Raw genomic sequence first — 12,127 nt, 5'->3', positions numbered from 1 at the left:
GGCCGGCCGCCGTGGCTCCCACCCCCGGCCAGCTGAGGACGGGCCCTGTGGGTGAGATGGCCCCTCCCTGGCAGCCTGGGCTCTGGTCCCAGGCGGAAGAGTCAGCAGTGACGGAGAAGGACCCCATCTAGCGGGGAAGAGGCGAGAGCTGTGGCTGTAGCCCCAGGAGGCCCCTAGTCCCAGCAGCCTCCAAGGAGGCTGACCTGCCTTGGAGTCCGTGACTCTCTACCTCCTTAGGTTTCCCTAGGTTCATAACCTTGGGCAACTTCTTTGGTTTTTCTTTTTTTTTCGTTTCTTCTTTTTTTGAGACAGGGTCTTGCTCTGATGCTCAGAGCGCAGCGGCACAAACACAGCTCCCTGCAGCCTCCACGTCCCTGGCTCAAGTGATCCTTCTGCCTTGGCCTCCCTGAACTATAGGTGTGTGCCACCACGTTCAGCTATATTGTCTTTATTTTTGTAGAGATGGGGCCTTGCTATGTTGCCCAGGCTGGAGTGCAGTGGTGTTATCATAGATCACTGTTGTCTTCCACTCCTGGGCTCAAGTGATCCTCCCACTTCAGCCTCCTAAGTAGCTGGGACTACAGGCATGTGGCACTATGCCCAGCTAGAGACGGAGTTTCGCTCTTGTCACCCAGGCTGGAGTGCAGTGGTGAGATCTCAGCTCACTGCAATCTCCACCTCCCAGGTTCAAGCGATTTCCATGCCTCAGCCTCCTGAGTAGCTGGAACTACATGTGTGCACCACCACTCCCGGCTAATTTTTTTTTTTTTTTTTTTTTTGTATTTTTAGTAGAGACAGGGTTTCACCATGTTGGCCAGGCTGATCTCAAACTCCTGAACTCAAGTAATCCACCTACCTCAGCCTCCCAAAGTGCTGGGATTACAGGCATGAGACACTGTGCCCGGTCTACATTTTTTGGTAGAGACCATCTCGCTATATTGCCCAGGCTGATCTCAAGCTGCTGACTTCAAGTAATCCTCCCACCTTGGCATCCCAAAGTTCTGGGATTACAGGTGTGAGCTACCACACCTGGTCCCCTTAAGTTTTTTCCCTCCTTCCTTCCTTCCTTCCTTCCTTCCTTCCTTCCTTCCTTCCTTCCTTCTTTCCTTCCTTCCTTCCCTCCTTCATTCCTTCTTGTCTTTCTTTTTTGTCTTTCTTTCCTTCTTTTCTTTTTTCTTTCTTCCTTCCTCTTTAATTTCTCTTTCTCTTTCTTTTCTTTTTCTTTTTCTTTTCTTTCCTCTTTCTCTCCTCTCTCTGTCTCTCTCTCTCTTCCTTCCTCCATCCTTCTCTCCCTTCTTTCTTTCTTTTTTTTTTTTTTTTTTTTTGAGACAGGGTCTCATTCTGTTGCCCAGGCTGGAGTGCAATGACACAATCATGGCTCACTGCAGCCTCCATCTCCTGGCTCAAGCAATCTTCCTGCCTCAGCCTCCTGAGTAGCTGGGACTTCAGGCACATACCACCACTCCTGACTGATTTAAAAATTTTTTTTGAAAAATTTAAACATAGTGAGTTGTGGGGGTTGGGGGGGGGTCTCACTATGTTGCCCAGGCTGGTCTTGAACTCCTGGCCTCAAGTGATCCTGCTGCCTCAGCCTCCCAAAACACTGGGATTACAGGCACGAGCCACCATGCCCGGCCCCCTTTAGCTTTCCTGAATTTCAGATCCCTCTTTGGTGAAGTGGCACTAACAACAATACCTACCTTGAAAGGCTGCTGTGAAGGGACTGCATGACGTGATGCAGGGACAGGGCCTATTAGTTTGTTACACCTTAGTTTATTTTCCCTGGATCTGAGCGAAGAAGAGCCAGGGTGGAAGAGATGGACTCTGTGGGTCCAGGCAGGGCCTTGGGGGTTGGGGTCGGGGCCAGGCAGTCTCACAATGGTCTAGAACTCTCCCTCACTGTAGGTTCTCACCTACTTCAACTCCTCTCCCTGTCCCAGGGAGGGGAGAAAAGGTCTGGGATTCATTGGCAGGAGGGGCTTTCCCCCAGGATTTCCTACTTCTTTCTTTACTGCTGTGCTTGAAGCTCCCAGGAGACCCCTCAAGAGGTGGTCACTGGCCCACAGCCCACCCCGTCCTCCACCTGCCACCTCCACTGTACCAAATGCTGGCTCTGCTCTTTCCTCCGTGTTTGTCCTGTCAAGAGAGATGGTTGTGGTCATGAAGTTCTTCCGATGGGTTAGACAGGCTTGGCAAAGGATTATTTCCTGGGTGAGTTTCTGAGACCACTCTGTCCTCATGATGCTCTGGCCTGAGGGCATGGTCACAGCAGCCCCTTACTGCATGGGTTCCCTGCCTTCCTGGCCTCCTGTGGCCAAACAAGATGGAGTGGGGAGGAAGGAAAGGACAGCTGGGGAGGGGCTGGAGGAGAAGGGATAGAGGCCAGGAAACTCACTGATGCATCCCTTTTGTGCCTTCTTTTCTGTGGATGGTATTGTCTCTGCCCTGACCCTCTCTGCTGTCTCTCCTCTCTGTGTCTTGGTTCTCAGGTTTTCTTCTGGAGGCAGAAAATTAAACCAACCATCTCAGAACACCCTGGTTCCAAGAAACACTCATTGAAGAAGATGGAGAAGACTCTCCAGGTGGCTGAGACTTTGAGGTTGGTCGAGCCCCCGAAAGAGACTAAACCCAAGTTGGCTGAGTCCCCCAAGCTGGCAGATCCCTGCGTGTTGGCCAAGACTACAGAGGGGACCAAGGTGGAGCTGGGCCAACAGGGCCGATCCCTGCTGCAGCTGCCGAGGACGGCCGTCAAGTCTGTCTCTACGCTCATGGTCTCTGCCCTGCAGAGCGGCTGGCAGATGTGCAGCTGGAAGGTCAGCACTGTCCCAACACCCCCTCCCTCTTTCCCCAGCTCTGAGTGACTCACCCCTCCCTCCGATTACTTGTTCAACAATTGTTTCCTGGCCTGGTGCAGTGACTCATGCCAGTAATCCCAGCATTTGGGGAGGCTGAGACGGGAGGATCACTTGAGCTCAGGAGTTCGAGACCAGCCTGGGTGACACAACAAGACCCTGTCTCTTAAAACATCTTTTTTTTTTTCTTTCTTTCTTTTTTTTTTTTATCCTGAGACAGAGTCTCACTCTGTCGCCCAGGCTGGAGTGCAGTGGCGCAATCTCAGCTCACTGCAACCTCCACCTCCCGGGTTGAAGTGATTCTCCTGGCTCAGCCTCCTGAGTAGCTGGGATTACAGGCATGCACTCCCATGCCCGGCTAGTTTTTGCATTTTTAGTAGAGACAAGGGTTTCACCATGAGGCCAAGCTGGTCTCGAACACCTGGCCTCAAGTGGTCCATCTGTCTCAGCCTCACAAAATGCTGGGATTACAGGCATGAGCCATCATGCCCGGCAAATTTTTTCTTTATATATATATATATACACACACATATATTTCCGGCTGGGCGGAGTGGCTCATGCCTGTAATCCCAGCACTTTGGGAGGCTGAGGCGGGTGGATCACGAGGTCAGGAGATCAAGACCATCCTGGCTAACATGGTGAAACACTGTCTCTACTAAAAATAAAAAAATATTAGCCAGGCCGGGCGCGGGGGCTCACACCTGTAATCCCAGCACTTTGGGAGGCCTAGGCGGGCGGATCACGGGGTCAGGAGATAAAGACCATCCTGGCTAACACAGTGAAACCCCGTCTCTACTAAACATACAAAAAATTAGCCGGGCGTGGTGGCGGGCGCCTGTAGTCCCAGCTACTCAGGAGGCTGAGGCAGGAGAATGGCGTGAACCCAGGAGGCGGAGCTGACAGTGAGCAGAGATCGCGCCACTGCACTCCAGCCTGGGTGACAAAGCGAGACTCCTTCTCAAAAAAAAAAAAAAAAAATTAGCCAGTGAGGTGGCGGGCGTCTGTAGTCCCAGCTACTTGGGAGGCTGAGGCAGGAGAATGGCATGAACCCAGGAGGTGGAGCTTGCAGTGAGCTGAGATAGCGCCACTGCACTGCAGCCTGGGCAACAGAGCGAGACTCCGTCTCAAAAATAAAAATAAAAATAAAAATAAAAATAAAAACTATTTCCTGTGCGTCCAGCAACTGCCAGGTACTGAAGATACAACACTGAACAAGATTTGCAGACTTGCGGGGCTACAGATGAAATCATAGGCATTGTTAGTTCAGTATCCACACATTGTTGAGTGTGACATTGTCAAGCGGGCTGTAGGATCCCAGGAGAGAGGCATGTTATCCAGACCTGTAGTCAGGTAAGGCCTCTTTTTTTTTTTTCTTTGAGACGGAGTCTGTCACCCAGGCTGGAGTGCAGGGGTGCGATCTTGGCTCACTGCAAGCGCTGCCACCCAGGTTCATGCCATTCTCCTGCCTCAGCCTCCCGAGTTGCTGGGACTACAGGTGCCCACCACCACGCCTGGCTAATTTTTTTTTTTTGTATTTTTAGTAGAGATGGGTTTTCACTGTGTTAGCCAGGATGGTCTCGATCTCCTGACCTTGTGATCTGCCTGCCTCAGCCTCCCAAAGTGCCAGGATTACAGGCGTTAGCCACTGCACCCAGCCAGGCAAGACCTTCTTAACAGAAGTGAGGGTAAAGCTGAGGCCTGAAGGTGTTAGCTTGGCTTGAAAGGGTTGTTAGGGGAAGGTGGAGGGAGTGGGAGGGGTGTCCAGGGAGTAAGAATAGCAGATATGTGGCCAGGCACAGTGGATCATGCATATAAATCCAACAATTTGGGAGGCCAAGGCAGGAGGATCATTTGAGCTCAGGAATTTGAGACCAGCCTGGGCAACATGGTAAAACCCTATCTCTATAAAAAATACAAAAATAAGCCAGGAATCAGTGGCTCACAGCTGTAGTCCCAGCTATTCGGGAGGCTGAAGTGGGAGGATTGCTGGAGCCTGGGAAGCGGAAGTTGTAGTGAGCCGAGATCATGCCACACACTCCAACCTGGGTGACAGAGCAAGATTCTGTCTCAGGAAAAAAAAAAAAAAAAAGTCTGGGTGCAATGGCTCACACCTGTAATCCCAGCACTTTGAGAGGCTGAGGCAGGTGGATCACCTGAGGTCAGGACCAGCCTGGCCAACATGGTGAAACCCTGTCTCTACTAAAAACAAAAACAAAAACAAAAATCAGCAGGGTGTGGTGGTGCACCCCTGTAATCCCAGATACTTGGGAGGCTGAGTCAGGAGAATTGCTTGATCCTGGGAAACAGTGGTTGCAATGACCCGAGATTGTGCCACTGCACTCCAGCCTGGGCAATAGAGTGACAGTCTGTCTCAAACAAACAAAAAAGAATAGTAGATGTGTGCAGAGCTGGCCCAAGGTGTGTGGGTTGGAGTGAAACGATCCTGAAGCCAAAAGTCAGCTGGTAGAAGGCAGGGTTGCCAAGTTGTGAGCTGTGGATTGGACCCTTAGAGCAATGGGAGCCCTTGAAGACACTTGAGCAGAGGAGTGACATGACCAAATGTTGAGTTTGAAAGCTCACCTGCACTCATGTGAGTAGGACTGTAAGCTTGTTTAGCCCAGCCTGGGCAACATAGGGAGACCCCATCTCTACAAAAGTAAAAAAATTAGCCAGGCTTGATGCATGCCTGTAGTCCCAACTACTTGGGAGGCTAAGGTGGGAGGATCGCTGGGAGGTCAAGTCTGCAGTGAGCTATATTCATGCCACTGCACTCCAACCTTGGTGACAGACTGAGATGCTGTCTCAAAAAAAAAAAAAAAAAGAAAAAGAAAAAGGAAAAAAGATAGCACAGCCACTCTGGAAAAGAGGATGGTCATTTCTAGCTCTCTCTCTTTTTTTATATTGGAGTCTCACTCTGTCACACAGGCTGGAGTACAGTGGCATGATCTGGCTCACTGCAACCTCCGCCTCCCAGATTCAAGCAATTCTCCTGCCTCAGCCTCCCGAGTAGCTGGGATTACAGGCACCCACCACCATATCTGACTAATTTTTGTATTTTTAGTAGAGACAGAGTTTCACCATATTGGACCGGCTGGTCTTGAACTCTTGACTTCAGGTGATCCTCTTGCCTCGGACTCCCAAGTACTGGGATTATAGGCGTGAGCCACAGCGGCTGGCCAAGAATGGTTATTTCTTATAAAACTAGCCATGCAGTTATCATATGACCCAACAGTTGTACTCTTGGGCATTTATCCCAGATAAATAAAATCTTATGTTCACATGAAAAATCTAAATGTGAGGCCGGGCACAGTGGTTCATGCCTGTAATCCCAACACTTCGGGAGGCTGAGGCGGGCGGATCATGAGGTCAGGAGATCGAGACCATCCTGGCTAACATAGTGAAACCCCATCTCTACTAAAAATACAAAAAATTAGCAGGGCACAGTGGCGGGCGCCTGTAGTCCCAGCTACTTAGAGGCTGAGGCAGGAGAATGGCGTGAACCCGGGAGGCGGAGCTTGCAGTGAGCCGAGATCGCGCTACTGCACTCCATCCTGGGTGACAGAGGGAGACTCTGTCTCAAAAAAAAAAAAAAAAAATCTAAATGTGGACATTCATAGCAGCTTGATTTGTGATAGCCAAAATCAACCCATGTCCTTCAGCGGGTGAATGGTTAAACTGTGATATCTTCAAACCCCAGAATACTACTCAGCAATAAGAAGGGACAGACTGGCCAGGGGCAGTGACACACCTGTGATCCTAGCACTTTGAAAAACCAGGTGGAAGCATCGCTTGAGCCCAGGGGTTCGAGGCCAGGCTAGACAATATAGTGAGACCCCCATATCTGCAAACAAACAAAACAAACACACAAATAAATAAAATTCTAAAAAGATAGAAAGGACAGGGCCGGGCGTGGTGACTCATGCCTGTAATCCCAGCACTTTGGGAGGCCGAGGCAGGCATATCAACTGAGGTTGGGAGTTCAAGACCAGCCTGGCCAACATGGTGAAACCCTGTATCTACTAAAAATACAAAAAAATTAGCTGGGCATGGTGGTGGGTGCCTGTAATCCCAGCTATTCGGGAGGCTGATGCAGGAAAATTGCTTGAACCTGGAAGGCGGAGGTTGCAATGAGCTGAGATCATGCCACTGCACTCTAGCCTGGGCAACAAAAGTGAAACTCTGTCTTAAAAAAAAAAAAAAAAAAAAAAAAAAAAACGGCCGGGCGCGGTGGCTCAAGCCTGTAATCCCAGCACTTTGGGAGGCCGAGACGGGCGGATCACGAGGTCAGGAGATCGAGACCATCCTGGCTAATACGGTGAAACCCTGTCTCTACTTAAAAATACAAAAAACTAGCCGGGCGACGAGGCGGGCGCCTGTAGTCCCAGCTACTCGGGAGGCTGAGGCAGGAGAATGGCGGGAACCCGGGAGGCGGAGCTTGCAGTGAGCTGAGATCCGGCCATTGCACTCCAGCCTGGGTGGCAGAGCAAGACTCCGTCTCAAAAAAAAAAAAAGACGGCCGGGCGCAGTGGCTCAAGCCTGTAATCCCAGCACTTTGGGAGGCCGAGACGGGCGGATCACGAGGTCAGGAGATCGAGACCATCCTGGCTAATATGGTGAAACCCCGTCTCTACTAAAAATACAAAAACTAGCCGGGCGAGGTGGCGGGCGCCTGTAGTCCCAGCTACTCGGGGGGCTGAGGCAGGAGAATGGCGGAAACCCAGGAGGCGGAGCTTGCAGTGAGCTGAGATCTGGCCACTGCACTCCAGTCTGGGCGACAGAGCGAGACTCCGCCTCAAAAAAAAAAAAAAAAAAAAAAAAAAGCCGGGTGTGGTGGCTCACACCTGTAATCTCAGCACTTTGGGAGGCCGAGGCGGGTGGATCACGAGGTCAGGAGATTGAGACCATCCTGACTAACAGGGTGAAACCTCGTCTCTACTAAAAAAAATGCAAAAAAAATTAGCCATGCATGGTGGCAGGTGCCTGTAGTCCCAGCTACTCGGAAGGCTGAGGCAGGAGAATAGCGTGAACCCAGGAGGTGAAGTTTGCAGTGAGCTGAGATTGTGCCACTGCACTCCAGCCTGGGCGACAGAGGGAGACTCCATCTCAAAAAAAAAAAAAAAAAGATAGAAAAGACAAACTATTGATACATGTGGTAATGTGGGTGTGAATCTCAAGGGAATTTTTTTGTTTGTTTTGAGACGGAGTTTCACTCTTGTAGCTCAGGCTGGAATGCAGTGGCATGACCTCAGCTCACTGCAACCTCCACCTCCCAGGTTCAAGCAATTCTCCTGCCTCAGCCTCCCGAGTAGATGGGATTACAGGCGCCTGGCCACCACACCCAGCTAATTTTTTGTATTTTTAGTAGAGATGGGGTTTCACCATGTTAGCCAGGCTGGTCTCAAATTCCTGAACTCAGGTGATCCACCCACCTTGGCCTCCCAAAGTGCTGGGATTACAGGCACGAGCCACCGCGCCCGGCCTCAAGGAAATTATACTGAGTGGAAATAACCAATCCTAAAAGGTTATATACTGAATGATTCCGTTTATATTATCTACCACTCTTGAAATAACAAAAGTCTGGAAATGGCGAACATATTAGTGGCTCAGTGGTTGCCAGGGGCCGCAGAGACAGGGGGAGAAGAGTGTAGTTATAAAAGGATAACATGAAGGACTCTTGGGATGATGCAGATGTTCTGTATCTTTTTTTGTTTTGTTTTCGTTTTTTGCTTTCTCCTGTCTGATGGAAATGTTCTGTACCTTGACTGTGGTAGTCGGATACATGAACCTGCACACTGGATAAAACTTGGTAAAATTATACATACACACAGACACACGCACCAGTGAGTACAAGTAAAACTAGGGAAATTTACGTAAGATCAGTAGATTGGATCAATGTCAATAACCTGACTGTATCATAGTATAGTTTTGCAATGTTTTCCTGTTGAGGGGAACTCGGTAAAGGGTGCATAGGATCTCTATGATTTCTTCCAATTGCATGTCAGTCAGTCTACAATGATCTCAAAACAAAACAAAAAAACAGTTTAGGCCGAGCATGGTGACTCACACCTGTAATCTCAGCATTTTGGGAGGCTGAGGCAAGTGGATCACTTGAGCTCAGGAGTTCAAGATCAGCCTGGGCAAAACCCCATCTCTACAAAAAAAAAAAAAATATATATATATATATACATATATCCACTATGTATATATATGTATATCTCTACTATATATATATCTACAAAATATATATATGTGTGTGTATGTGTGTGTGTGTATATATATATATAAGTTAGCTGGGCGTGATGGTGCACAACTGTAGTCCCAGCTATTCAGGAGGCTGAGGTGGGAGCATCACTTGAGTTTGGGAGGTGGAGGTTGCAGTGAGCTGAGATTATGCCACTGCACTCCAGCCTGGGTGACAGAGTGAGACCTTGTCTCAAAAAAAAAAAAAAAAAAAGACCAGGTGTGGTGGCTCACGCCTGTAATCCCAGCACTTTGGGAAGCCGAGGCGGGCTGATCACTTGAGGTCAGAAGTTCGAGACCAACCTGGCCAATATGGTGAAACCCTGTCTCTACTAAAAATACAAAAATTAGCTGGACGTGGTGGCAGGCACCTGTAATCCCAGCTACTCAGGAGGCTGAGGCAGGAGAATCGTTTAAACCCAGGAGGTGGAGGATGCAGTGAGCTGAGATCATGCCCCTGTACTCCAGCCTGGGTGATAGAGCAAGACTCCATCTCAAAAAACAAAAAGAATAGAAATGATGGGCCAGGTGTGATGGCTCATGCCTGTAATCCCAACACTTTGGAAAGCCAAGGCAGGAAGATCGCTTGAGCCCAGGAGTTCGAGACCAGCCTGGGTGGCATAGCAAGACCGCGTCTCATTAAAAAAAAAAAAAACAACAACAAAAAAACGGATAGAGATGACAAACGTCTAATGCAATCTGAGAAGGCTTTCTGGAGGAAGTAATCTCTGAGCTGGCCTGATGGGAGAGGTGGAATCAGGGAGCCCTTTGCTGTTTATGAGTCGTTCTAATGGCAGTTTCTCCCTAGACCCACCTATTTACATGTGTACATTTCTCTTTCTCTTACAGTCATCAGTGAGTTCTGCCTCAGTCAGCTCCCAAGTGAGGACTCAGTCACCTTTGAAGACGCCAGAGGCTGAGATGCTGTGGGAGGTGTACCTGGTGCTGTGGGCTGTTCGCAAACAGCTGCGCCAGCTGTCCCGCAGGCAGGAGAGGCACAGACCGCACCACGTCCGATGCCATGCTGCCCCTCGACCCAACCCGGCTCAGTCCCTGAAACTGGATGCCCAAAGTCCCCTCTAGCGGGGGAACCCCAGACCCTCAGAGAGTCCCAACCTCACTCTTACCTGGGGTCCCATATAAGCCCCTTCATTCCATGTATTCCATTTGTAAAAAAATTATCAAAATATTGGGAAATAAATATCAGATAGTTCTGAGTCAGTGTGGAGTGTGTTTGTGGATGGCAGGAGGGGATGAGAGGAGTTTGGGTGGGTCAGGGAGAGACCCCTAAGGCCTAAATCCCAATGGGGGTCACCTGTGGGTCTATCTGGGGGGAAGCACAGTGGTCAGCAGGTTTCTGCTCTGGGTCCCACCCCCTTCTAGGGGCCTAAATGCCCGTTTGTAACTCCACCTTTCTTTATAAGGACAGTAACAGCTGCCATTCACCAAGGACCCACTCCCGCCAGCTGCTGTCCTTAGCAGTCCTACAAGAAAGGTATTTAGGGTGGATTACGGGGTTTGTCCAAGGCTCAGCAAAGGAGGCCTTGCTGGAAACTGCCAGCTCCCAGGGGTAGCCCACCGCCCTGCCTCTCTGGCGCTGTAAGGCTTTGCCATGGGCTTGGCTGTGGAGGGTTGTGTGTCTGCAGACGCACATGCGGGCTGTGGGAGACGCATCCGCCCGCTGTGAAGGCACTCCAGCCCCGCTGCCAGCGCCTCACCAAGAGCTGAAACTACACCTCCAGGGGGCTCTACAGGGACCATGCTCATGGCAGGGCCGGGGTGAAGGCCGCAGCCTAGGAGCTGGGTGAGGAGTTTGGCCTGGCACTGTGGGAATAATGACCTGGAGGGAGGCTGTGGCAATTTGGAGGGAGGTTGGAGGGTGAGGGAGACAACAAGAAAGGAGACCCGGAAGCCTCAGGTCCCCTCTCGGAGTAGCCAGGCCACATGAAGGTGCAGAGGTGGCTCCCCGGGAAAAAGCAGGGTTGTTTCACAAAAGCAACAGCAAGGCAGGGCGCAGTGATTCATGCCTATAATCCCAGCACTTTGGGAGACTGAGGTGGGAGCTCGAGCTCAGGAGTTTGAGACCAGCCTGGGCAACATAGCAAGACCCTATCTCTTAAAACATCTTTTTTGGCCGGGCGCGGTGGCTCAAGCCTGTAATCCCAGCACTTTGGGAGGCCGAGGTGGGCGGATCACGAGGTCAGGAGATCGAGACCATCCTGGCTAACATGGTGAAACCCCGTCTCTATTAAAAAAATACAAAAAAAAAAAAAAACTAGCCGGGCGAGGTGGTGGGCGCCTGTAGTCCCAGCTACTCCGGAGGCTGAGGCAGAATGGCGTAAACCCAGGAGGCGGAGCTTGCCGTGAGCTGAGATTCGGCCACTGCACTCCAGCCTGGGTGGCAGAGCGAGACTCTGTCTCATAACAAACAAACAAACAAAAAAACAAACAAAAAAACCCATCTTTTTCACATGGTGAAATCCCATTTCTACTAAAAATACAAAAAATTTGCTGGGTGTGGTGGCATGTGCCTATATTCGCAGCTACTTGGGAGGCTGAGACAGGAGAATCACTTGAACCTAGGAGGCAGAGGTTGCAATGAGGCGAGATTGCACCACTGCACTCCAGCCTGGGCAACAGAGTGAGACTCCATTTCAGAAAAAAAAAAAAAGAAGGAAAAAAGAAAGGTCGTGTAGCTTTCATTCTGCACATGTTACATGGTAGGTGTTCAACACATGAGTTAAGTGATTTCACTGGGAATCAGTCCTGAGTGAAGCCTAAAGTCAAAGCCTGCTTTCAGGTTTTCAGGCGGGGCCTCAAAACAGACTAATAAAGGGCAGCTCATGTCTGGAGCTTTCAATGGCCAATTATTCATCAAGTCTCCATTATGTGCCAGGAACCCTTCTGGAGGTGAATGGTGTCAGTGCAGGATCTGAGTCCCAGAAAGCCCTGAGATTTAATGGGTCCTGGGGTTTGGAGTAGTACCTAGCTGTCTAACATCCAGGATCAGCCCCTCTGAGTCTTTAGAGATGAGC

The 12,127-nt window shown here is 50.2% G+C and overlaps 1 protein-coding gene across 1 annotated transcript; it reads left to right on the top strand.

Moving 5' to 3' along the window:
- The first annotated feature begins 1,562 nt into the window (after positions 1-1,562).
- CUNH7orf61 (chromosome unknown C7orf61 homolog) lies at positions 1,563-10,313 on the top strand. The gene is made up of 3 exons (XM_033192159.1): positions 1,563-2,211; positions 2,490-2,813; positions 9,942-10,313. Exons 1-3 carry the CDS (start codon positions 2,149-2,151, stop codon positions 10,173-10,175), a joined length of 621 nt encoding a protein of 206 aa, XP_033048050.1. The 5' UTR covers positions 1,563-2,148; the 3' UTR covers positions 10,176-10,313.
- Positions 10,314-12,127: the final 1,814 nt, after the last annotated feature.

This window comes from Trachypithecus francoisi, unplaced genomic scaffold, assembly GCF_009764315.1.
Source record: "Trachypithecus francoisi isolate TF-2019V2 unplaced genomic scaffold, Tfra_2.0 Lachesis_group4, whole genome shotgun sequence".
Taxonomy (NCBI): domain Eukaryota; kingdom Metazoa; phylum Chordata; class Mammalia; order Primates; family Cercopithecidae; genus Trachypithecus; species Trachypithecus francoisi.
Note: the sequence above shows the minus strand (reverse complement) of the source record. Positions and strands in the feature narration are given on the sequence as shown.

Coding starts and splice junctions, on each gene's coding strand:
- CUNH7orf61 (XM_033192159.1), top strand. CDS start 2,149: ATGGTTGTGGTCATGAAGTTCTTCCGATGGGTTAGACAGGCTTGGCAA. Junction 2,212..2,489: donor GGCAAAGGATTATTTCCTGG/GTGAGTTTCTGA, acceptor CTTGGTTCTCAG/GTTTTCTTCTGGAGGCAGAA. Junction 2,814..9,941: donor GGCAGATGTGCAGCTGGAAG/GTCAGCACTGTC, acceptor TTTCTCTTACAG/TCATCAGTGAGTTCTGCCTC.